The sequence below is a fragment of the Haplochromis burtoni genome, unplaced genomic scaffold (genome assembly GCF_018398535.1).
Source record: "Haplochromis burtoni strain Fernald_Lab_line unplaced genomic scaffold, NCSU_Asbu1 Contig_145, whole genome shotgun sequence".
Classification (NCBI taxonomy): Eukaryota; Metazoa; Chordata; class Actinopteri; order Cichliformes; family Cichlidae; genus Haplochromis; species Haplochromis burtoni.
This window is the reverse complement of record NW_024582506.1, coordinates 737285-760741: the sequence shown is the minus strand read 5'-3', so window position 1 is coordinate 760741 and position 23457 is coordinate 737285. Positions and strand designations below refer to the sequence as shown.

At 40.8% G+C, this 23457-nt stretch overlaps 3 protein-coding genes across 17 annotated transcripts in view; all 3 read left to right on the top strand.

The window, feature by feature from the left end:
* myo9ab (myosin IXAb) overlaps nt 1-9946 on the top strand; it is a 150664-nt gene extending 140718 nt beyond the window's left edge. For 10 of the 15 annotated variants that reach the window (XM_042224657.1, XM_042224656.1, XM_014336579.2 and 7 more), the window contains 11 exons: nt 452-513; nt 964-1156; nt 1579-1707; nt 1821-1926; nt 2150-2281; nt 2556-2679; nt 4117-4170; nt 5791-5811; nt 6155-6363; nt 6634-6776; nt 7113-9946. In XM_042224657.1, the coding sequence (XP_042080591.1) occupies nt 452-513; nt 964-1156; nt 1579-1707; nt 1821-1926; nt 2150-2281; nt 2556-2679; nt 4117-4170; nt 5791-5811; nt 6155-6363; nt 6634-6776; nt 7113-7498 (1559 nt within the window). In that variant the 3' untranslated portion in view covers nt 7499-9946. The remainder of the gene's footprint in view (nt 1-451; nt 514-963; nt 1157-1578; nt 1708-1820; nt 1927-2149; nt 2282-2555; nt 2680-4116; nt 4171-5790; nt 5812-6154; nt 6364-6633; nt 6777-7112) is intronic. The other 5 variants (XM_005931663.3, XM_042224662.1, XM_005931668.3 and 2 more) reach the window with 3 other exon arrangements.
* A 4764-nt stretch (nt 9947-14710) lies between these two features.
* On the top strand, nt 14711-17955 carry LOC106633399 (DNA polymerase III PolC-type). The gene is made up of 3 exons (XM_014336578.2): nt 14711-14977; nt 15110-15161; nt 17115-17955. The coding sequence occupies exons 2-3, from the start codon at nt 15110-15112 to the stop codon at nt 17648-17650; spliced, it is 588 nt and encodes a 195-aa protein (XP_014192064.1). The 5' UTR covers nt 14711-14977; the 3' UTR covers nt 17651-17955.
* An 809-nt stretch (nt 17956-18764) lies between these two features.
* Nucleotides 18765-22052, top strand: trex4 (three prime repair exonuclease 4). The gene is made up of 2 exons (XM_005931662.3): nt 18765-19036; nt 19704-22052. The coding sequence occupies exons 1-2, from the start codon at nt 18964-18966 to the stop codon at nt 20351-20353; spliced, it is 723 nt and encodes a 240-aa protein (XP_005931724.1). The 5' UTR covers nt 18765-18963; the 3' UTR covers nt 20354-22052.
* The last annotated feature ends 1405 nt before the right edge of the window (nt 22053-23457 follow it).

Here is a 23457-nt window from a genome sequence, read left to right as displayed (position 1 = left end):
CACACACACACACACACACACACACACACACACACACACACACACACACACACATATATAAAAATACACACCAGCAGCAGATCCTAATGTTCTCCTAACTCACTTACCACACCACTCACACTCAAAACTGTGTAGTTTTTCTTTCCACTCACATGGCAGTCCTTACACACACACACACATACGCAAAAAACGAACACACTTTCCCTGCGTGCCTGAGTGTCTGCAGAATTCGATTAAACCTCCCTCTCCTTTCATGAGTCCGTCTTCGATCTAGTTACAGAGCTCCATCTGCACTCTCTGAGAGCAGACATCCCATCCCGGCTCTCTGCCGCCTCCACGCTTGCCCTAGCCTTTGAGGTGGTAAATGTCTACAGCACCGACTGCTGCTGTCGTGACTGTGAGGAGTTTGTAGAAATGCCTCCCGTCTGATTGTCGTTTGTTTTGTCTACAGTGTGTCGCTACGCCTGCCACAGGAAGTGCTGTTCCAAAATGACCACAAAGTGCAGCAAGAAGGTAGGTGGAGTTCCTTTTTTTTATGTGACACTTGTTTTAAGATGACACGGGTTCTCTCCGCCGTTCAAAATATGTAGCCAACAATCGAAATCACAGCGCAGTATAATCATTAGCTAAAATAATCACCTTTTGCCCTTTTGGTTTATTTTGTGGTTTGGTGTCGTCTGAATGTGTTACAGTATGACTAAAGGAGTTTGTATCAAGTTTTTCTCCATTAATCCTACTGAAAGAATTTTAGCCCTGAAAGAAAGGAAGTCATAATAAATAAAAAGTCCCGTGCGTCATCAGTTCACACAGATGTTTACCAGCTTTAGGTAGATATTACTGTATAATGCAGATGGGAGTTTACGTTTACGTCATCCTTCATCATCGAGCTGTAACGGTCACTGGTCTGTGCAGCCTGCCAGTGGTTCAGTTTAATGTGCAGCATTATTTACGTTTGCAAACAAGTACGACCCGGAGCTGTCGTCACGGCAGTTCGGCGTGGAGTTGTCGCGTCTGACCAGCGAGGAGCGCACCGTACCCCAGCTGGTGGAGAAGCTCATCAACTACATCGAGATGCACGGCCTCTACACAGAGGGCATCTACAGGAAGTCGGGCTCCACCAATAAGATCAAAGAACTCCGACAGGGGCTGGACACGGGTGAGGCTGACTCATAGATCAATGAGACACACATTCCAAATACATATTACAGGATTCCTGCCGGGGCGTTTAAAAGTGTGAAACAAGTCTGAAAGTCAAATTGAGAAAATAAAGATCCTAAAAAGTACGTGTCGCCATCCTAATGAGCTGGTTTTATGGGTGAAAATGTGTACTGTCATAAAAATGTGGTTTAGTTGGTGACTAATTATCACTAATTACAAAGTACAGCTGAGACAGATGGCACTGTTATGGAAAAAAATGAATTTTTAATGAGGACTAAAAGCTAAAATAAACTTGAATCCTGCCAGTTTTCGTGGCCGTTTATTAAATGATTTTTAAACTACATGTATGAACTACTGCATCATTTGGACCAAAGATCAAAGGGAAACCGTGTTAACTTGTCTGAAATCATGCTCTTTCAGATGTCAGCAGCGTGAATCTGGATGACTACAATATCCACGTTATTGCCAGTGTGCTCAAACAGTGGCTCCGTGACCTGCCAAGCCCTCTCATGACCTTTGAACTCTACGAGGAGTTCCTGAGAGCCATGGGTAAACTCATGCTTATGCTCTTTACCGTCTGTTTGCTGGTTTTCAGCCCAGGACCGAGTTAGCTTGAAAAAATGTGTTTGCCTGAACTCTGTGGTGTTTTTCTGCCTTTTCAGGTCAGCCAGACAAGCGGGAGGTGATCAACGGAGTGTATTCTGTGATCGACCAGCTCAGCAGGACACACCTCAGCACACTGGAGCGCCTCATCTTCCATCTGGTCAGGTGAGTGATGACTTGAATCAATATGACCAGGCAAACAGCTTGTGCCTGGAAAAAAGGGTTTTATAATAAGATCTGAATCATGTTTTTAGCATCAGGTCGAAGCTGCAGAGGTTTCAGGGCCTATTATATATATTATTATTTTCACTAGTTGTCAGACACACTGGATTAGAGCTGTGTTCAGTGGGAATTGCACATCAGGATTAAAAGTATTATGCTGTTACAGGATTGCCCTGCAGGAGGAGACAAACAGGATGTCAGCCAACGCCCTCGCCATCGTGTTTGCTCCCTGCATCCTTCGCTGCCCCGACAGCATTGACCCACTGCAGAGCGTCCAAGACATCAGCAAGACCACAGCGTATGTTCACAAACTAACTCTGCAATTTTACAGTCATTATTCATTAAATGCCAGAAACCTGGTATACTGCTGTAATTACAGCTTAATAACATCTAAATGTAACTGCATCTTTGGGCTGATGTCAACAAAAAAAACTTCAGCCTCTTACATTTTGAAAAGGGAGTTTTCAAGAAAAACAAACATCTCCTTATCCAAGTGTGTCCAAGTCTATCATAGGGTACCAGAGCATCTCTGCTCTGTTTGCTTCCAATTTAAATGGCTCTGTGGTCCGCAGGTGTGTGGAGCTGATCATCAACGAGCAGATGAGCAAGTACAAGGCTCGTCTGAAGGACATCAGCAGTCTGGAGTTTGCAGAGAACAAAGCCAAGAGCAGGCTGACCCACATCAGGAGGTCCATGGTAAGATCAAAGTGCAGTAGGTGTTAGCATAGAGGCTGAGGTTGTCATTGAGCGAAAGTTTTTTTTATTTTTTATTTACTCCTTCCTCTCACTCCTCATCAAAATGGATCCGTTTTCAGCTCCACGAGCAGCTGGCATGGTTGTCGCCATGGCAGGAGTTCATTCCTGTGTGTTTCTTTACATGTGTCATCAACACTTTTTGCTGTGTTTTTCTTACACATGCAAAAAGGTGACCAAAAAAAGCATTTGAAGGGGATGGACACTTGTTTGAATCATTCATTTATGAATTATTCTGCTGTAATAATACCTCACAGGAGTTTAATTCTTCATGTCAAAGGTCTCTTTGGGACACATAAGATCATTTATACCAGGGAAACAATAACCTCAGAAGAAAAGTGTAAAGTTCTCAAAAGCACCCTAGTGGACTGACGTACTTTCTAACTGCGTAGTTTTAGTAAATGGTGATGATGCAGCCACTATTCATGCAAGTAATCGGCAAGAAACTGAGATAAGAGGTTCATTTAGGCAAAAAAAGCTACAAAAGATTCAAAATTGGAGAAATTGAAAATTTCAGCAGGAAGCAGCTCATGCCTAAATACAGTATGTAACATTATACAGTATACCTTCTATTACAGGATTTCACCCAGGAATGCAATTATTGTACTCCCTAAGGAGCATCCTGCTGTGTAATCTGTCTTTCTGGAAAGCATTATTCGGGAAGATGAGCTAACTTGTGCTTCACAGGACAACCAAATTCCTCCAGCATCCACATGGATCCACACTTTCCAAATAAGAGTGTTTTTTAATGATTTGCAGGTTCAGAGCTATCTCGCCTGGATTTGTTCTTATAGGTAGAGCATGTGTAAAGTGCCACACGTCCATGGTTGTTGTTTTCTGGGCCAGATCTGGTCAGCCAGTCACAGCAGACCCTAGTTCCCAACTTCCCACAGCAGACCCTTGTTGGGCTCTTACATAGTTTTTGCTGTCATAAAACTGCAATGCACCAAGGACAAGTAACAAAAGCAAAGACACATTAACTGGTGAGAGAAGCAGAAATGTCTGAGTTTTATCTTTGTTGAAAAGTGAAAGGTGAAAAGTCGTCTTTTGAGGCTGTTACAAAGACTTGCATTCAGCCTAGTATGAATCATGAATTCACGTTTGCCCACTTAGGAATTTCCTGTTAATTAACTTTTTAATCGAACCTCAGCATTGTTCAGTTGCCTATCAATTCCTCCCTCGGCGTCTTTTTACACTGGGTATTTTCTGGTTGGGAAGATTTCTTCAGATCTTTCTCTTTCTAACCAACTGTAGCTCATTTTAATCTGGAAACCTCTTTTGACCTGTAAAATAACCAGATCCATACTAAAATGATAACCTTCACCGCTCCTTAATCCTAACCTGTCCTTCCTCCTTTCCTCCCCCACACCCTCCTTCCAGAAACCCGTACTAATTGCCGTTAGGTTTATGAGCATTACCCGCACTACCACCCCGGTATGTATGCCCCTCCCACAACATGTACCCGCCCACCACCAGTCCTGTCCTGTCCATCAGTCTCTTAATTCCGTCCACTCATGCTGTCTGTAACACCACTCATCTCATATACCTGTAAGCTACTTCTATGTCAGGTGTCTGACTCTTTGTTTGTGTTGCTGTTTTGTTATCAGTGGGTTGGCTAACATGCAGCGCAGCAAATCATACAACACCAGAAGTCTTTCAGCTGGCATTGTTATATCGTTTATTATAGCAACGTGGCCTCTGGCAGCCAGGTCGGGTGTTTGTATTAAATAATTAACATTGCTGGTAATCATTTTCTCACAGTTTCAGTTGTAATTTGAAATAATGTATGTAATGTATGTCTTCTGTTTAACAACTGATTATTGATTATATTGATGATGATCAGAAGTATAGGAAGGTGGAGAGGGTCTGTAAGCACAACTGTACTCAAATAAAAACATTAGCTCGTTTATTTATTGTATTAATATTAAGTATTATTACGTTTAATATTAGCTTGATATAAGTTATTGCTTCAATTCTTTTTAAATATACTGGTTTGTCGTCATCATTAGCAGTATATCAAAAGAGGCCGACTTCAACATCATAAAACTGTATAAAAGAGATGGATGTAGCCATTGATGAACTATTTTAAATCAGGATTTTTTTTTATTGGCCAGCAGGGGGCAGCTCGTCTGGTTGCCATAAGAAATCAGACTGTAGAAGTCAATGGGGAAAAACGACCTTTTTGCTACAGTCATTTATGACCTCATTTTCTTCATACCCTTCATAAAGCCTGGTGTTCATCTTAGACTACAAGAGACGGCAAAGCAGTTTGTGCTTTAGCTAATGGCTGCTTTATGTTCACAGCAGTCCACAGCTACATGAGCATACGGTGTCCGTAGTTTCTCTGTCTCTGGTTTCAAAAAGCCTCGACAACAGCAGACGAAATGTTCAAATTGACGCTTTAAATCAATGGCTGCTACAGTCTAAAGTTGACTTTACAGTCAAGCAAAAGTTGAACAACTGACCTTTAAGTCAAATAAGCCACAGCATTTTAAACACAAAACAGTGTTTATGTGCAGTGTAGCCTCTCCAAGCATTGTTGTTTGTATAAACTGTATTTATACACTACATTGTTTCTCAGATAATGTACTGTAGCTTTGTTGTTTGTGTAGATTTAATTATTAATATAAACATAAATAGTGATGTTCTGTGAAGTCTGGAGGGAGGCAAAGTAAGCCATTATCTTGACTAGTACATAGTAAGCATATATATATATAATTGGTAGCTACATCCAGATGTTCCATAGGAGACATCTTCTCACATTAAAAGACTTTGTGCCGTGTTCACACTTAACGTTTAACATTTCCAAAAACAAACTGCACTATAAATAAACCTTTCGGCTACGAAAGCATTGAGGCTAACTTAATAACATCAACTATTTCAGGTTAGCAGAGCTGCGCCATAGGCAGTAGTGTGCATTTCTACAGCTTCACGGCTGCCGTCACTGTTCTTTAATCACTGCTGAATGTTTATGCTTCTCTCAAAAAAGGCAGCTCACTAACTGTAGCCCCACTGATCGCTCTTTGCTTTCTGTTTCTGTTTTACAATGTACAGCCTAACACAGCTAAAGTTAAGGTAATGCCAACCTGTGTGTGTGTGTATGAAGTGATTGTGTGTAACTGTTCGTAGTGATTATCACCTGACCTCATAGTCTTTCTTTTTAGCAGTGATGTGGTGAACTGTGCTCAGTCTATCTAGTCAGTATGTGGTCAGAGCATCCACCTACACCTGTAGCAGCTTAGCTTTGTGTGCTTCATCACTGTCTCTCCCTGAACATTCTGGTCACTTTGGACTTCCGCTAACACACTGTCTCTATATGTGTGTGTGTGTGTGTGTGTGTGTGTGTGTGTGTGTGTGTCTCTGAGTGTGTGTGTGTGTGTGTGTGTGTGTGTGTGTGTGTGTGTGTGTGTACTTGCAGAGCAAAAGCCGTGTTTGGCAAAGCAGCACCCACACGACCTCACCTCCTCTCAGCCCCAGAGCGCCCTCTGGGGTTGATGGAGAAACTGCCGTAGGAGGAGGAGGAGTGGAGGACGCAGCAGAGGCCGTGCTCAATGACCAGCAGGAGCTGGCGATGCAGCAGGAGGAGCGAATCCTCGCAGAGCAGATTGAGAGTCTGCAGAAAGAAAAGTACGCCGTTTCTGTGGTCATACTGTTACATTTAAGTTGTGCATTCCTGTTACATGTTACATATTTAAAGTCAGACAACAGTGCAGGCTTTAAAACCACCTAAAAACTAATGTAACTAATGTCACCTGGAAACTCAGAGCAAACATAAAATTTATTTTTGTTCTGTCTTGTAGCTGCCGTGTGCTTCTATGTGGATGGCTTTGGGTCAGTTGCATACAGTAATAAATATCCCAAAACTTAAAATATGACCTTTAATGTGTCTGTCAACAGGGAGGAGCTGACCTATGAAATGTTGATCCTGGAGCCGCGAGCATCCGATGATGAAACTCCTGAATCTGAAGCCTCCATCGGTACAGCAGACAGCTCAGAGAATATCACCATGGATACGGAGGGAGCCACCTCTGACCCCTCTGGTGCGTGTCAGTGTTTGTGTTCATGTTTCATTTCCTGCTTACTGTGACTAACTGGAGGTAACGATGTAATCCAAAGATCCTATATAAATGCTGCCAACTCACACTCTCACTCAACCTTCATCATCCTTATATTCGTTAAGGTAATGGCTTAATGGCTCCAGGTAAAGTCAGCTAATCATATTCTATTTATGTCTAATAAAGGATAACCATGTGAAATTGTCTACATGAAAGTAAATTTTCCTAATTTTGTAATTAAATTAGTTGCTTTTTGTGTAATAAATAAATAATAATAATAACTCTCTTATCACTGCCATCTTTGTGTGTTCTTCTTCACAGATCGCGGCACAATCCGATCCAGAAAGTCAGAGGCGAAGAGCAGGCGAGCTCTGCGACGCCAGCCCGACTCCCAGGATTCAGCAGACTCCACTTCCACCGTCTCCTCCTATCACCCTTCCTCCTCTCTCTCCTCCAACGCGTCTGGTTCTCCTTCCCCTCACTACAGGTTCCGTTCCTCCTCCTCCGGGCCCTTACTCACCTCCTGCAGCCTGGGGACCCCTTTGGCTGAGGCAGAGGGGGGCCAAAGTACCGGGAAAACGCGGCACAGGCTCAGGCTGAGTCGCAGCTCGCCACGGGAGCCCTCGGGAAGCCATCGGAGGGAGTCGGACTTCGGCTCGGGGCCGCAGCAGCTGGTTCTGTACGGCAACAACGAGTTCATGGTTTGACCCCGAAACGACCATTCGCGGGAGGCTGAGTGAGAATGGGAGGAAGACGAGTTTAGGGCAGAATGAGGCTGGTCATGGGGCAAGGTTTACACCAAGAGTCGCCTGTTGCCCCTCCTTGGTGCCCAGCCTTACCTCCTCCCTTGGTCCAGTCAAAGCAGGAAGGCGATTCTGACAGAGAGGGACAAAAACAGCAGCTGGTCACTGAAGGATGACTGACGACTAATGTGAAATCTGGAGAGAAGCAAAAAGACAAGTTGAACTGTGTTCGCTGATCCTCTGATCTGAACCGTTTGACCCCTGCTGGAGCCCCAGGGGTCAGTCAGAGGAGAGGGAGGGGTGGGGGAAGAGGAACGGAAGGACGGGTGGCGAGACACAGGACACCACACCCACACCTGCAAAGCCAAACCTTTCAGAGCCTCGTCTTTATTTTTTAGCATGCGGGCAGATGGTGAAAGCCCCCCAAAAGAAATGTAGCCATACTGACCGAACTGGCGGACAACCAACTTGTCTGTAACCAGCACCAAGCTAAGTCTGCTTTTCTCGTTTACACAGGACACACCAGCCAAGAGGCTGCATGCTTCTCCATCACAATTTTTCTTCAGTTTGAAGAAACTGTCTCTTACAGCTGTATGTTAATTATTATTATTATTGTTATTATTATATTAAAGAGGAGGAAAAAAGGTGTACATAAAGAGACAGTCCAGTGCTGCTGCTGAGTTGCTGGGTTGCTCATCGGTGATCAGTCTCTACGGCCTGTTTTGCAAATATAAGTATCTGAAATTCAGGTTCCACTTTTGTTTCTGTGTCGGTTCTCCTCTGTTTACTGCTGGCTTCTCTCTTTTTTAATATTACACAATGAACAGAGAGCACTTTGGTTGCACTCTTGAGTCGTAAAAGAATTTGGAAAAAAAAATGAAAGAAAAAAAAGCCACCAACCTGCGGTTGTAGCGCAGAGCGTCGGGTGTCACGTGAACTTGACCTGCAGTATGAGATGTCAGTCAGCCATACGTGTTTTGTTCTGTCTGTCTTTGCCCGCAGCCTTTTATTACCCCCCACCCCCACATTTCAGAAACATCAGTGTTACTGCGTCAGAACTTGAATTTTTTTCTCTTTTAATATATATTATTGCTGTATTATAGTGTACATGTTGGTATTGCTGTCAATAGTTTTTGTTCAGATGAAAGCCATCGTTTTGTTTTTTCTTTCCGATCTTTATTATTTGGTGGAGTGAGTGAACGAGTGAATGATCCCTTCCATTTTTATCAGCTCCCACTTTGTGCATGTTTAGCCTCTCCTCCGTAAATATGCTTAATGGAAGGACTGAAAAAAAGAAGAAGCAGCTCTACATCCGTCGTGTGACACTAAAACTAACTGATGTGAGCTTACAAGGGTTAGTCTGAGCTTTACTGCACCTGTGGGGAAACACTTGCACTCATCATGCACTCAAACCGTCCGCGATGTCCTCTGAGCCATGCCTGTTCTTCTTCTTCACCAGTACAGTAGCTCCTCTTCTCTCCCGGCTCTGGCTGTGATAAGTAGCATTTAATCTGCCTGTTAACCTGTCAACAAAAAAAACTAGTAGCAACTAACTCAAACCGTCCGTGTGTTTCTGCATATTCTTCCTCTCTTTCCTGTCTCTGTCCATAAAGTATCCAAACAGTATCCGTGTGATGTTGAGATTCTTCTCAGTAGCTAAACAGCGATCACGTCTCCGTGATAAAGCTGCGATCTCTCTTTGCTTGCCGCGTCTCTGGAGGAACTTTAAAAGCTGGAAGTCTCAGTGATGATTTAGTGTGTGTTTTTTGGTTTTTTTAGTATCACTTTGAACCATTTAGACATTAAAAAAAAAACCTGTTTTCGGAGTTGAGCTGAAAGGGCATGGCTGATTCTGGTCAAATGTCTTTTAGCTGATATTTGATGGGATGATGTTTGTTGTGTATGTCTAAGCTGTCCATGTGGAGAAAAAAGAAGAAAAAAAAAGGAAAAAGTGAATGTACCTATCACTGGAAGGCATGCTCTGCTTTCTTTGGTTGTTTTTTGGTTTTGTTCCTCTTTTATACACAGTGTATGTGCTATTTATGATCATGCTTTTGGGATGTACATTGATTTAAAAAGAATCTGTTATAAAAAGGTGTTATAAAAGGATATATTATCCTGTGTACGGTTCATTATCTACTATTACTCATGGCGACATTTTAGCAGGCCATACTCAGTCACTCATTTTTTGTGCTATAAAGCAAAAAGCAAAAAAACAAAACAAAAAAAAAGCCTTGTGTCTGTCTGCGCCACTCTGGACACAGTTATCACAGTATGTATGTATAAGGTGCGATTTGTGTTACATTTCCTCTTTTTTTAAATGATATAAACATGTCTATGGTTGTAAGAAGAAAAAAAAGACTTTATGAGGGAAAATCCATCTGCTTATTAAAAAAGCAAAATTGCAGCCAAGCACGAGTGAGTTGAGTCATCTTTTGAACCTGACTTCACGAACCAAAAGAAGCTCACACAATCATTCACTCGGTCAACACCAACAAAGATCCAACCTGAAATAAAATCACAAGAGACGTCTTCGCTTGTGCAGAGCCCACCTGCAGTACCACCACCCACCACTAGTGGGAGCTGTCCCACAGTTTGAGAACCTAAGAGAAACGTATAAATCTTTAAAATAAACATTTGTTGTTAAGGAAGCATATTAATTCATTGAGCTAGAGGGCTTTCATCTACTCCAGATATTTATGAATTGTCATTTATGTTCTGTGACGCGCAAGGGCGTAGATTTGGTTTTGGCATTGGTGGGGACGGATGATTCAACCACCGAACTCTGCCCTGTTTCTTTTTCTTTTTGCTTCTTATAAAAAGAGGAGAAATATACTTGCCTACATATGCTATTCTACAGTGCTTTTAAACCATTTAAAATTCACAATTCATAGTTTTATATGTGAATTATATAATGTTAAATTACTATTAAACAAATGACTGACTAAGTATTTTAGGCTTTAGTTTACTTCAGCCATATTCCATATAAATCAGGTATCATACAAAAATAAAAATAGCTTCAAATACAGTCATGACAATAAAAGAATATGACTTTAAGGACTTAACATCATTACTTCAGTTATAGTACACCAACATCTGTTATACTTTGGCACTAAGGGAACACTGAATGACCTGCTGGTTTTTGTCCATAAAACTACTCATCTAAGATTACCACAAAGTAAAAGATCTCTCAGCAAAATTATGCAACAGTTTAGGCACTATTGCCCCGATCAAATCAGTGAGCTGAGATTTTCTATTCTAAACATGAACTACTGTTACAGCAACAGACATGGACTACTGGTGTCCCACACAACAACTCAATGTCCACTATGTGAAGGAGCCAAACACATGCCTGCTCCTCTCGTTAACTGAGATAAACTGCTGGCATATTTGTTTTACATCTATACTGTCCAGTCTCTCCTGGTGGACATACAGCAGCATTGTTTAATCTCATTTGAGTCATTGTTGACCTTAGCCATCTTTTTAGTCTTCTGAGAGCACTGAAGCTTCTTTCAGCCTCAGTACATGCGTTTTATCCTCAGATTACAATTATTATTCTGTGCTTGATGTGCCTCACCTTTGGCCCTGGCTCTTCCCCTCTGACTGCACTAGGACATATTGCCACCTGATAAAATAACACATTGATTCGTGCCATATAAAAAGTGAGACATGTCAATTCAGATTCTTTGTCAAATATACACTAATGAATCAATTTACATCAGCAGCCTAACAATTGTCATGATAATAAATACTAGTTAATCTATAGCACCAAATCATCAGTCAGTCACCTGTGACCTCGCCTCTTCACCTCTGTCTGAGCTACAACATGGCAGAGCTGCCTCTGTCACCTGATGAATAACAGTGAGACATTCCACATACATGCAGTCACACATGTGCTCTCGTCATGATCCAATTTCACCTGTGATCTTGCATCACCATTGCTCTCTGAGCTTTGTGTTGGTTCTTCTGTCACCTGACAAATAGGACATACATGACAATAAGAATAAAATGTGGAGCTGCTTCAGTGTTTCTGTCAATTTGTGCAGATCTTGACTCATCAGTAATGTTTGTAGGTGAGTGCATTTTTAAAACAATTTGTGCAAACTGCACTACAAGGTGGAATATTTGCAAAATCATGACTACCTCATGACATTTTGTCTCAAAAATTAACCCTATGAATATGTCAGTACCATTAGGATGAAATTATTGTGTCACCAACATTTTAACGTTAGACATATAATTTTAACAGCCTCTGTAAACTAATATCCTGGCTTGCTCGAGGCTGCCGTTTTCTCTGACAGTTTCAATCAAAATTAGAAATGCTGCTCTGAGACTGAGAAACTAATAGTGCTGCCTGTTGTGCAGTTAGTTTCCAAAACACTTATTCGTGGTTACATACAATTTTAGACTGATGTGGGCCAAAGCCTAGCATAGCCTGTAACGTTATTATGACGGACACATTTTATGAGTTAATTTGGCTTTAAGTGACTTACAGGTTTCTTTGAAAAATACTTATATCCAGATTCTTCCTTTTTGCTGCCGTCCTCCTCACAGCGCAGGCTTGCCGCTGCTAAAACTAAACAGAGCTCCCTGAAAGGCACAGCCAATCACATTGGCCATATTTGTCACATGAGGTAGGACTCCAGTAGAGGACGTAATTTAACTCTTTCTGCACCGCTGGGTGAACGAGACGTTGACAGATCGTTTTTGTTTTCTTTCTATCGGGTTTGATTTTCTTTACTCGAATAGATCAAATTATTGGTGGGGACAATTCAATAATGATTGGTGGGGACATGTCCCTTCCGTCCATGCCAAATCTACGCCCTTGGTGACGCGTCATTGGGCTGTAGTGCAGTGTTTTCCCAACCACACATAGGTGTGCCGTGGAGGATTATCTGGTTTCACCTGATTAGTACTCTAAGCAATCGGCGTAATGGGCAGAGTAGTTACATTATCTTCTATTAAAGGGCAGTACAACCTGCTCTAATTAAATTGGTTGCCAACTGCCAGTAAAACAGAAGAAGGAAGAAGAAATTACATAATAGTCATTCTGTCAGGCAACGCAGTGCGTATAAGGAATAGATAAATATTTGAAAAGAAAAGGTAGTCAATCTGACCTGGGTGCTGGAGAAAATTCTGACCCAAATGAAGGCCCTAGCATGAGTAGTGGTCAGAAGAAAGCGAGAAGGGCATACTCGGGACAAACCGAGCCAATTCAAAACAAAAACTATCAATATGCTTTTGTGGCATTTTTGTTTGGTGTGATTTTTCTGATGTGAAATATGTGCTGTGGCTCCAAAAGGTTGGGAAACACTGCTCTAGTGCCACCATCAGTGCAGAGAAAGACATGGAGGGTGCGAGAGGGTAAACCAGATGAATAAAAGAAAAATTAGAATTTATTAACACAGAGTATTTCTTTTCTACAACAGTTATCCAATAAGATTTGCTCCAGAGGAAACAGGGGAAACTGCAATCAGAAACAGTTACATAAGCTTTTTGTGTTGGCACCACACCTCCTCACCTCTGTGATCGTCTTCATGCTGATGTGTTTTGAGTGATGTCTGGTATGTTTTTTTTTTTAAGCTCAGGTTCAGATAGAAAAGGTCTGAATACAATATATTGACTTTTACGTTATAGCCTAATAGTGAAGGGATTTTTTTCTCCAAATTTTCTCCAAAATAACATAATGCGTTAAAGCACGTACCACTGAATTACTCATATAATTATCCGAGTACATAAAAAATAAACAAAAACCAGCCTTATTTTAAGTGAATGCATGATACTTTCACAACCACAGTGTGAAAAACTAAGTGCACCCTTTGCACTTCCATAGGAATAAAGAGAGTAAGTAGCAGAAAATGTCACCTCCTCTATAAAAGCAGAAGTTTTGTCTGTTTGCAGGTCTGGAGCACTCAGGTGTTTGTTAACACAATGTGAAGAAGGAAAGGCATCGACAATGGTCTTAGAGAAGCAATGAGCTGCTGCACATCAACCTGCAAAGGTTATACATCTATGGTCCAGTGAGAAAGATTATTCACAGCTGAAAAATAGTCAACAGAATGTCCCAGTAATTTCAACCCAAGGTCTGATTTCTAAAAAAAACAAAACAAACAAAAGACATGGCAGTACAGCCTGAGGAGGTATTGGTCAGTCACTTCAAGGTCCCCAGCCCAAATCACCATCCCCCCGCCACGGTGCCTGACAGTTGATAAGAAGTGTTTGTTATGCTGCATTTAATTTTCTCTAAATGTAGATCTGTGCATTTTGGCCAAACGTCTCCGCTTCGCTCTCCTCTATCCAAAGGACATTGGTTCAACAACTCTTGTGGTTTGCTCAGATGCAACTTGGCAAACCGAAGAATACCAAAGTTCTCTAACGTGTGAGTCAAGTGTGTCCAACGGTTAATGCTTGGAGAAAACTGGGTTGTGCAACAGGACAATGGCCCCAAGTGCAGCAGCAAATCTACAATGTCTGAAAATGAATGGATCAAGGAGCTGCAATGATCCAGTCAAAGTCCAGATCTCAGCTTGACTGGAATGCTGTGTATGAATGAAACACCATAAAGCTCAGTGAACCGAAACCGCTGTGAGAGCGGACCACAATTTCCTCACTACTATGTGATAAAGTCACACAGTAAATAATTACTTCAAGTTACTGTTTCTGAAGGTGTCTACAAACTTTCACAGAACAGCAGAGGGGCTGTGAAAACGTTTATACTGGACTATAGGAAAATGATCAATCATGAGCATCCCTGGTTGGTAGAAGGCGGCAGCAAACGAGCGCAAGATAAAATAAAATAAAATGCTTCGCAGAATATTTATAATACTGTAGAATACGTTTTTTGTTGATGTTGTTTTGCTTTTTTTTGGGGGGGGGGTTGTTTTTTACCGTCTTTAACAGCTTTTTAAAAACTTTTTTTATTTCAAATTACTTCAAAATCATTACGGTCACACTCTACTTTTTAAAGTTTCGCTTAATAGTGTAACTTTTTAAAAATATGAATTTCTTTATATTTGTATTTTGTGTCATACAGTCACTGTATTATTATTTATTCATTTATATAACATAGGCTATTCAAATCTACGGTTTGCCGTAGAACAAAAACCGTGTGTCATCTAGCGGCTCAAAAATGAAAGTGAACGAAGAGCAGAGAAGTTTCCACGTTTACCGAGAAACGTGCGTGTGAGTGTGTTTCTACCGCTGGCACATTCACGGACGTTCGGGCCGAACGAGCAGGAAGGAGACTGGTTAGAAGGAAGAAAAAAAGAGTTTCTCTTCCACTAAAATGAAAGCAGGGCGCAGTTTTAAGTTGTGAAATGTCGTGGCGGGGGTTCACCTGCTGGGCCCTCCCTGAGGAGTCCGCATGAGTACATTTATTCTCTCCAGCTGACTTCACATCTGTCACAAGGCTCAGCAGACTTACAGCAACCTGCAGGCTGCACGGTGAGTTCAATACACGCTCTCAGTGACTGACTACAGCTGTGACTGAGGAGGCAAAATTAACTTTAAAAAGGTTCCGTTTAAACACTGACTGTTGTTGTTTGTTGTTGTTTTGTTTTAATTTTTCATCTGCAGATGGCTCAAGACAGAACTGTCGTTTTCTTTGACCTGGAAACCACTGGATTAGGTACTAATCTAATAATATAACGTTTCTTGTTGTATTTTGTTTTATTTTATGTTATTTTAGATAGAGCTTTTTTGGAGTAACTTAAACCTCAGCATCACTGGATGTCAATGAAATGAAAGCAGTAGTTACATGCAGTTGCAACTCTGTGCCTTGCCTAATACTGCGTTCACCAATTTACCAAAACAGAATTACAACACGCTTTAAGCACCAAAACATCACTTTATTTACTTGATAGACGGCCGCTGCTGCACTTAGTTTTTTTTGTTTTAAAAAATAAATAAATATATATTTTATGGGACAAACTTCCTAGATCAGTGATCCCCTACATTACCTTGTGTTGTTCACACATAAAAAATGTACTGATATTATCCATCATGTGTGCACATCATGTAAAGCCCTTACTCTACGCGATAAGGAGGGTGGTAGTTTCTGTTTTTACTGCTGTCTAAGCTAATCTTACACTTGTCAGCCTTCCGTTTCCTCAAGCTCTCTTTGAGGGATTATAAAAAGTGTCAGGCAGCTTTAAACAAAAAACAAACAAACAAGAAGCACAGAAACCACGGCTGTGCCCACGTGCTAGTATCATACATGTTCTGCATCATATGAACAGTACATTTAACATTAAATACACACTCGTGTTTCAGGACTGCATGGCTGCAGTTAATTTGAGAAAGAGTTCAGCAGATTACTCAGTGGAAACCACAGCACTGTTCAGTTAGGAAGTCAGTCAAAATTATATTTCCTGTCATCGTTGGGACATAAGACACGCCATAGATGAAACCAGATGCTGATTTCGTTTCTGTGATTTGAGCTAGCGTGGGTGTGAGAATGGCCTCATAGGCCAGGCATGTTGGTGTCACACGTCTTGGCAGGAGTCCATTAAAGAGAGGCGTGTTACTGACGTCAGTATAAGCGGGATCAGCAAACCGCCCTGCAGGACAAAAAGAACAGCACGCAGAGAGCTGAAGATTAACAACAGCAGCTGATGATATTTTCATTTTCACTGTAATCTACAAATAGGGAGTGATTATCTGTTATCACTTCCTGATAACAAACATTATGTGTTTTTGTCTATTTATTTATGTTTAATACATCTACCGGCCATTTTTTAATGTTGCGTAATTCTCCAGTGGACTTGCATCCAGAAAATACAATAAGCTGTTTTCCATCATCTTCTGATTCACACTCAGTCATTTCAATCTGGAAGCAGCCCTGAAATGTGAAGGAAAAACTGTTCAGTTCACAAAATAGAAAGAAGGGTTATCCCTATCAGGCGTAACATCCTGAAAGGTGCAGAAACTATCATCCAGCACAACAAAGAGAATGTTCGAGCCCCAACTCCTGCACAAATGTATGTCTAGGCACCTCTCCCATTTGTTTGAAAACTAACCACACAAAAACTTGCATGCTCTGTATCATCCTCAAGACTGTCTGTTTTCTAGTGCTGTGCGATACTGTAAATTTTGGTATCGATCCAATACCAAGTGGATTAGGAGCAGTATTGCCGATACCGATACCTTTAACTTATAAGGGGAGCTTATGTAGGTCAGAGCTGTGTGTCATGATTTATTAGCTGAATTATCATAAATTTGCTTATTCCTGAGTACATTTTAATGAACACCAACACAACAGTGTTGGGATTTTAACTACATACGATTGTGTTAGTATCGATCCAATACCAGTGTTGGTATCGATATTGCGATAGATCTGCCCACCAGTAGGCTACTGTTTTCAGCATTTCTGTCAAGGTATCCATGTGAGTGACAGATGTTAAGAGTGGTGTAAGATTTCTCATCTAAGTCTTGACAAGGATAGAAATATTAACCTGACAAACTATTGCTTTTAAATGGAAAGCTATCATCCTGTTCATGTTGCACTGCTTTCTGCAAAAAGACTGTTCTATTATAACTTGTGGTTATCTGTTTTTCCTTTTGTCCCGTCTTCTATTTTCAGACACCACGGTGTGTGACATCATTCAGCTCGGCGCCATCTGTGAAGACAGGATCTTTAATGTCTACATCCTCCCCCGCCAGCCTCTCACAGAGAGCGCAAAACGTGTCACGGGCTTCACCGTCAGCAACAACCGCCTCTTTCTCCGCGGGGTTCCCGTGGACACCATCCCTCTTGCCGAGGCTCTCACTAATTTCATCGCCTTCCTGCGCTCCTTCCACCGTCCAGTGCTGCTGGCGGCCCACAATGCAAAGCGCTTCGACGCACCTGTGCTCACCAGGTGGCTGCAGAATTGCTCCCTCCTGCAGCAGTTCCAACAGGTGGTGTCTGGGTTCCTGGACACCTTCTTGCTTAGCAAGAACCTGTTTCGTCTGAGCAGTTACTCCCAGGAGTCCATGGTCCAGCGCTTCCTGGGAAAAAGCTACGACGCTCATAATGCTGTGGAGGATGCCAAAATGCTGCAGGAGCTGTACAAGGCCTGGAGACCTACCACATTTAGCGTCTCCAATTGTACCTTCAGGGCAGTCCGGGTGTATTAACAAAATGCTGAAAGAAATACATGAGAAATTATCAGACAAAGCAAAAATATTAAATAATTTTAATAAATAAAATAAATAATGTTAAAGCTGTTATGTTCAGGTCAGTGGACAAACAGGAACAAATGAAATGGAGTATGTGTGGTCATAAGTTATCAAGATTTAACTTATTTACTGTTAAATGTAATGTAATGTGTCACATGCAGTGCAATCTTCCTTTTCTGTTTCCCTTTGATCTCATTGATGCCTTTTTGTAGCCTCTGTGGACCAAAATGCAATGGGTCTGCAAAATTTTTTTTTTTTTTTTTTTTAAAGCGCATTACCCACATCTTTCTCAGCCTTAATAAAAGATCTGCTACTACAAAGTGTCTCTCTGTGGTTTCTAAGGTTCCACTGATTCTGTTTTATCCCAGGTTTCTATAAGAGCAGGAAATGACACCTTTAAACTGCACCGTATCCTGTCTCAGCTGACTCTTCATTTCTTGAGAACCGTAGAAGCTAGACTGCTAACAAAGAGACAGACAGACAAGCATATGGAACCAATTACACACGTCTTCTTCTCTAGAGGGCATAGTTGTGAACCTTGGGCTTGCTGGTTAACACCAATGATTATATCAAAGATTTATTTTATTTTTTCTACAGTCAGTGGTGGAGCCCAACATAGCTTGTAATTTGTATAGATGACTTGCTATCTTTTTGTCTCTTATAGATGGGAGCATTGTACTATTCAAAATTTTTGCATGACTCACGCAGAAAAAAATCAGTATGTCAAACAAATATATCCTCCTTAGAACCAGCCTATTCATTTATGTCCTCTGTAATGGGCATTTGTTTTTGGTCTATATCATTTGACTTATGTAAGCTACCCTACCAAGTCCTGATGTACAAAATAAGGACATCCTGGGGTTTCCATTGACATCTCATGTGTATGTGTGGCCTCTTTTAGCTCCAAAGAGGAAGAAATAACAAAAAAAAGTTAAATGGGAAGGTTCTTTATTTCTCGGTTTTCAGTTGCATGTTATACCTAAGCGTGCGAGTTTTTTTAGTTGTGTTTTTCATGTATCTTCGTTGTATGGTCCAATATGGTCCTTTTCGTCGAGGCTTTTGTTTTGAAACTTTCAAGCTTCCGGTCGGTCACTGCGCAGGTGCTTTAAAACATGGCGGGGAAAGCTTGACAGACTCGGTGTACAGTAGAACTGTGCCGACCAAATGTAATGTTTTATCGCTAAACACTTTAGGCCAATGATGATAGTCGCTTTTGGACTTTTTTAGCTAACCTCTCCGTTGCTCTCACTAACGGAAGTTATTTATTCGTGATGCAAAAAACTGAGGAAGCTGAAGGCGCTCAACAGTCGCTGGTTTTCTTTGACCTGGAGACGACTGGACTGGGTACGGTCATACTCTAACTTTGTTTTACGCGAGTTATTATGACGATAAAACTGTATCATGGTGATAATGTTGTAAACTGCGGTTAAAAGTTGGAAAGACACACACGGTTGACCCACTAAGCGCACCGTGCACACATGTATGGAAGATAAATGGAGCCAAAATATTCAATAGCTCATTTGTTTGTTTTTTTGGTCATTTTTCTTTTCTTTAAAAGAAAAAAACAACAACTATTAAATAGCAGAAAATGTGCAGAACAGCATCTCTGAATGCACAACATGTTGAACCTTGAAGGCTACAGCAGTAAAAGACCACTCCTGTGAGCTAAGAACAGAAAGTTGAAGCTATAATATAGATTTGGACTGATATTTGATTATTTAAAAATCATATTCCAGTATAATGGCTGAGTTATTTATTCTTTCAAAGACAAAACACAAACAGATGTCCCTCAGGTTTATTATTTGTAGTTATTTTTTTTACCCATTTATGCTAAGCCCATGTCTGCTGCAGGAAGCTGCACAGTGGAAAACAAACTGTGCAACATCAACAATTATTAACTTATTTGAGGGTGTTTTTTCTGTTTCTTCTTTATTTATTTTACTTTCATTTATTGGCTCTTAAAATTGCTCTTGTTTCTGCTAAATGTTTTATTTATGTTTTATTCCTCTAGATCCAAATTGTGAGATCGTCCAGCTGGCTGCGGTGAGTGGAGGCCACTCGCTGAACCTCTACGTCGTCCCTCGCTGTCGAATGCAGCGAGGAGCTTCCAAGGTGACTGGCTTCAAGGTTCACAGGCAGAGGCTGTACCTGCACCGGCAGCCTGTTCTCACCAACTCCCTCAGAGAGGTGCTCGTCTCCTTTATAGCTTTCCTTCAGATGCTCGGCCGCCCTCTCGTCGTCGGCCACAACATTCGCCGCTTTGATTGTGTGCTTCTGGCTCGCGCGCTAGATGAATTTGGTCTCAGAGCAGAGTTTGAGTCTTTGGTCTCAGGTTACGTTGACACTCTGCCGCTGTCACGTGAGGTGCTGAAGGACTATGGGCTGGAGAGTTTTCGACAGGAGAACTTGGTCAGGGAGCTGCTGGGCGTGAGCTACAAGGCCCATGATGCTCTGGAGGACGTGCGGGCTTTACAGGCACTGTATGATGTTCTTCGGCCCAAGCCGGAAGTGATCTGCAGGCACAGATTTACTCTGGACACCATGGACGACAAAACACCTGTCACAGCTGCCAAAGTGCACTGCAGACTACCAGGACAGCGCCCCCTGTGGGAGCACTTCAAACAGACCGTGACGGTTACGGAGGATCATAACAGAACCTGATACAATTTTAATTCATTATCTGAGACTTAAGAAATTAATATTAAAAGAAAATAAGTAAACATAACGAAAGCCTGTACACTGGATATAAGGAAATAAAGCTTTATTGCACTTTTCTACAACACAACATAAGTGGTCGAGCCTTAGGCAGTGTGGGGTAAATTTTAAAATGCCTTACTCATCGTTGACCTAGCAGCTTTACTTTCATTATTATATTCAGATATTTGCTACCAGCTTTATGACAAAAGAAACTTCATATACTTAATGTTTCAATGTGTTCTATAGAAAGCTATATTTGACATTAATAAATGTGTTGCATTTCTACTCTGTTCCAGATTGTATACTCTCACATGCTCTTTTCTGCTCACTAGCATGTAAAACATTCCAATCAGAGATGCCTACACCGCCCTCCCCTCTCGCTCCTCAGGGCTGACACTGAGGTGTTCATAAGCGTGTCCTGGGTCTGACCTGCTGCCCATTCAAATATCCTCAAGAGCATAACAGACACACCCTTCTCTTAAGGCTTTGATCTTTCCAGGGAGGCTGTGGAGAACATCATCAGGTCACCCCAGTCTGCTACACATTTGCCACTCTATGACATTGTGTTATAACAAACATTTCTATGATATAATAGAAATACTTGCTACAATACAGTACTGTCACACGGGGGGGCTGTAAAAGTCTGTGTGTGTTGTTCATGTTCATGCTCCAGAGGCAGGAAATAAAAAACAAGTTCAGACCGTACGGTTAACAGAACCTGGCTTTATTAAACCGTTTTTACATACATGTTCTCTGCAGTACCATGCTACAGCATCACCACATTCAAAAATACTCAACCATGCCCTGACTACAGACATATTCTAGTAAATGTTCCCCTAAAAGGTTAAAGAAAATGCAAACTGTATTTGAAAGTCATTAGTTTACAGTAAGGAAAAAAAGAGCCACAAACTTCAGGTGTCCAGTATTCAAGTGAAAATGTGACTTACAGCAAGATCGGCAACAAAAAGGTGCGTGATCATTAAATCAGAAGTTACATTAAATACAGTACTCCACAAAACGAAGATAACATGAAAACATGGCAAACAAGAGATGATTCGTTAACAGTGTTTTGAGCTACAGAAGGATGATTTGAGGTAATCAAGAAAAGTGATCTAAAAATAACTTCACATCCTTCTTAATACTCTTCTTTTTTTTAAAAAAACAACAGTAAACAAGTAAAGGTTTACCGCATCTGCACTGGGGACAATCAACCTACATCACAAGCGTGATAATAAAGCATTAACACGGCTTCACTCACTCTGAAAAACGTGTTCAGTGGTAGGTTGGCAGGCTGATAGAGGACCTATCATTGAATATTTGAGTTGAGAGCCTATAAAAACTACTACGAGAAGAAAGTGCACATCATTATTGAGTGAATTCAGATCGACCCTGGTACTAGAACCGGAAAGTTACACAGAAGTTTGCACCATTACCGAAATAATCTACTATTACTACTGCACCAACATGTTGTAAAGTGGTCACCAAAAGAGATTATATTTTAGGAAAAGAAACCTGTTTAGCTATTATAATAAACATGTAAAACCATTTACTTCATATGTATCGTCACGTGCTGATTAATCGTTACAAACAACAGTCAAAAAATCTCTCCAATACAATAAGGTATAAAATTCAATGCAGCATTTTGTTGTACAACTGTACAAAAAGACAAAAAAATCTTTTAAAGGTACTTTTTGTAATTAAACTGCAGCAAATGTTAACTAAAACCTTTATCACCAGGGGGCAGTATTTCACCAGTAAATGCCTTTGTACAAACTGTTCTAATGGCTTGCCTGGTTAAACAAAGGTTACGCTGATGCACCATCTTGTGGTACAAATTGGTATTACACAAAATTGCCGTCCAGCCCTGGTTAAGGTTCTCTTTATATTTCTTCAACAAAAAAATATATCAGTGTTTTGGATGTAAAGTCATGCCGATCAATTGTTTACATTCTGCTGAAAGCTTCATTTAAATTTAAAAGGTGTTAAAAACACTTTCAAAACAGAGGAAATTACAATAAGTACCTTAAAGCAGGTTTAGTTAATTGTTAGTTGACAAACAAGATGTTTGACTCGGTATGCATTTATGATTCTCGAGGTGTAACAATTCTCCCAAACTACAAGGTTCATACCTTCTTTTTTTTTTTTTGCGTTCACACCAAAGACAAAGTGAAGTATTGCCGTGAGTTATTTGCGTGAATTCATGCACATTGAAAACTGCTGAATGAGGTATTTACAGCTGCTTTCTTTTTTCCCCAAGATGCTGCCACAGCGGATGGATCTGAGTTTTTGATTTGGCACAGTTTTTATGCCAGATACCCTTCCTAATGTAACACTTCAAGTTACTACGCTACTAACAGCGAACAGGACAATGAGGAGTACAACCAATAGCTGGAAACATGTCAGAGTGATTTCAAAATTTGAAAATGGTGTAAAAATCCATTAGGTTGCATGAGTTCCCTCACTTTTTTCCGCAAAGTGAAGTTTACCCGTTCAGCTCTATATACCCTCAGACAGTCTCAATACCCGTCCTGTCCGACAGCTTCAGCTGTTGTCCCAAAAACATTTGATTCCCCAAGAAGAAAATGTCCAGTGTATTAAAAATGGTTCTCTTTGCTGACGATACAAACATTTTTTGCTCTGGTGATGATCTGCAGAATTTATTGGAGGATATGACTAATGAAATAAGTAAAGTGAAGTTCTGGCTTGATAAAAATAAATTATCATTAAATTTGAATAAATCTAAACTTATGTTATTTGGAAATAGTAGTTTAAATACAAATGCAAAGATTCAAATAAATGGTGTTGATATTGAAAGAGTCAGTGAAAATAAATTTCTGGGGGTAATAATAGATGAAAAACTTAACTGGAGAGCTCACGTAAGATATATTCATTCCAAAGTATCACGAAGCATTGCAGTACTAAACAAGGCAAAACAGGTATTCGACAGAACATCACTTCATATTCTCTACTGTTCACTGGTTTCACCATACTTAAGCTATTGTGCAGAGGTCTGGGGCAATAACTATAAAACCACATTACATTCACTTTTTACTCTTCAAAAAAAAAGC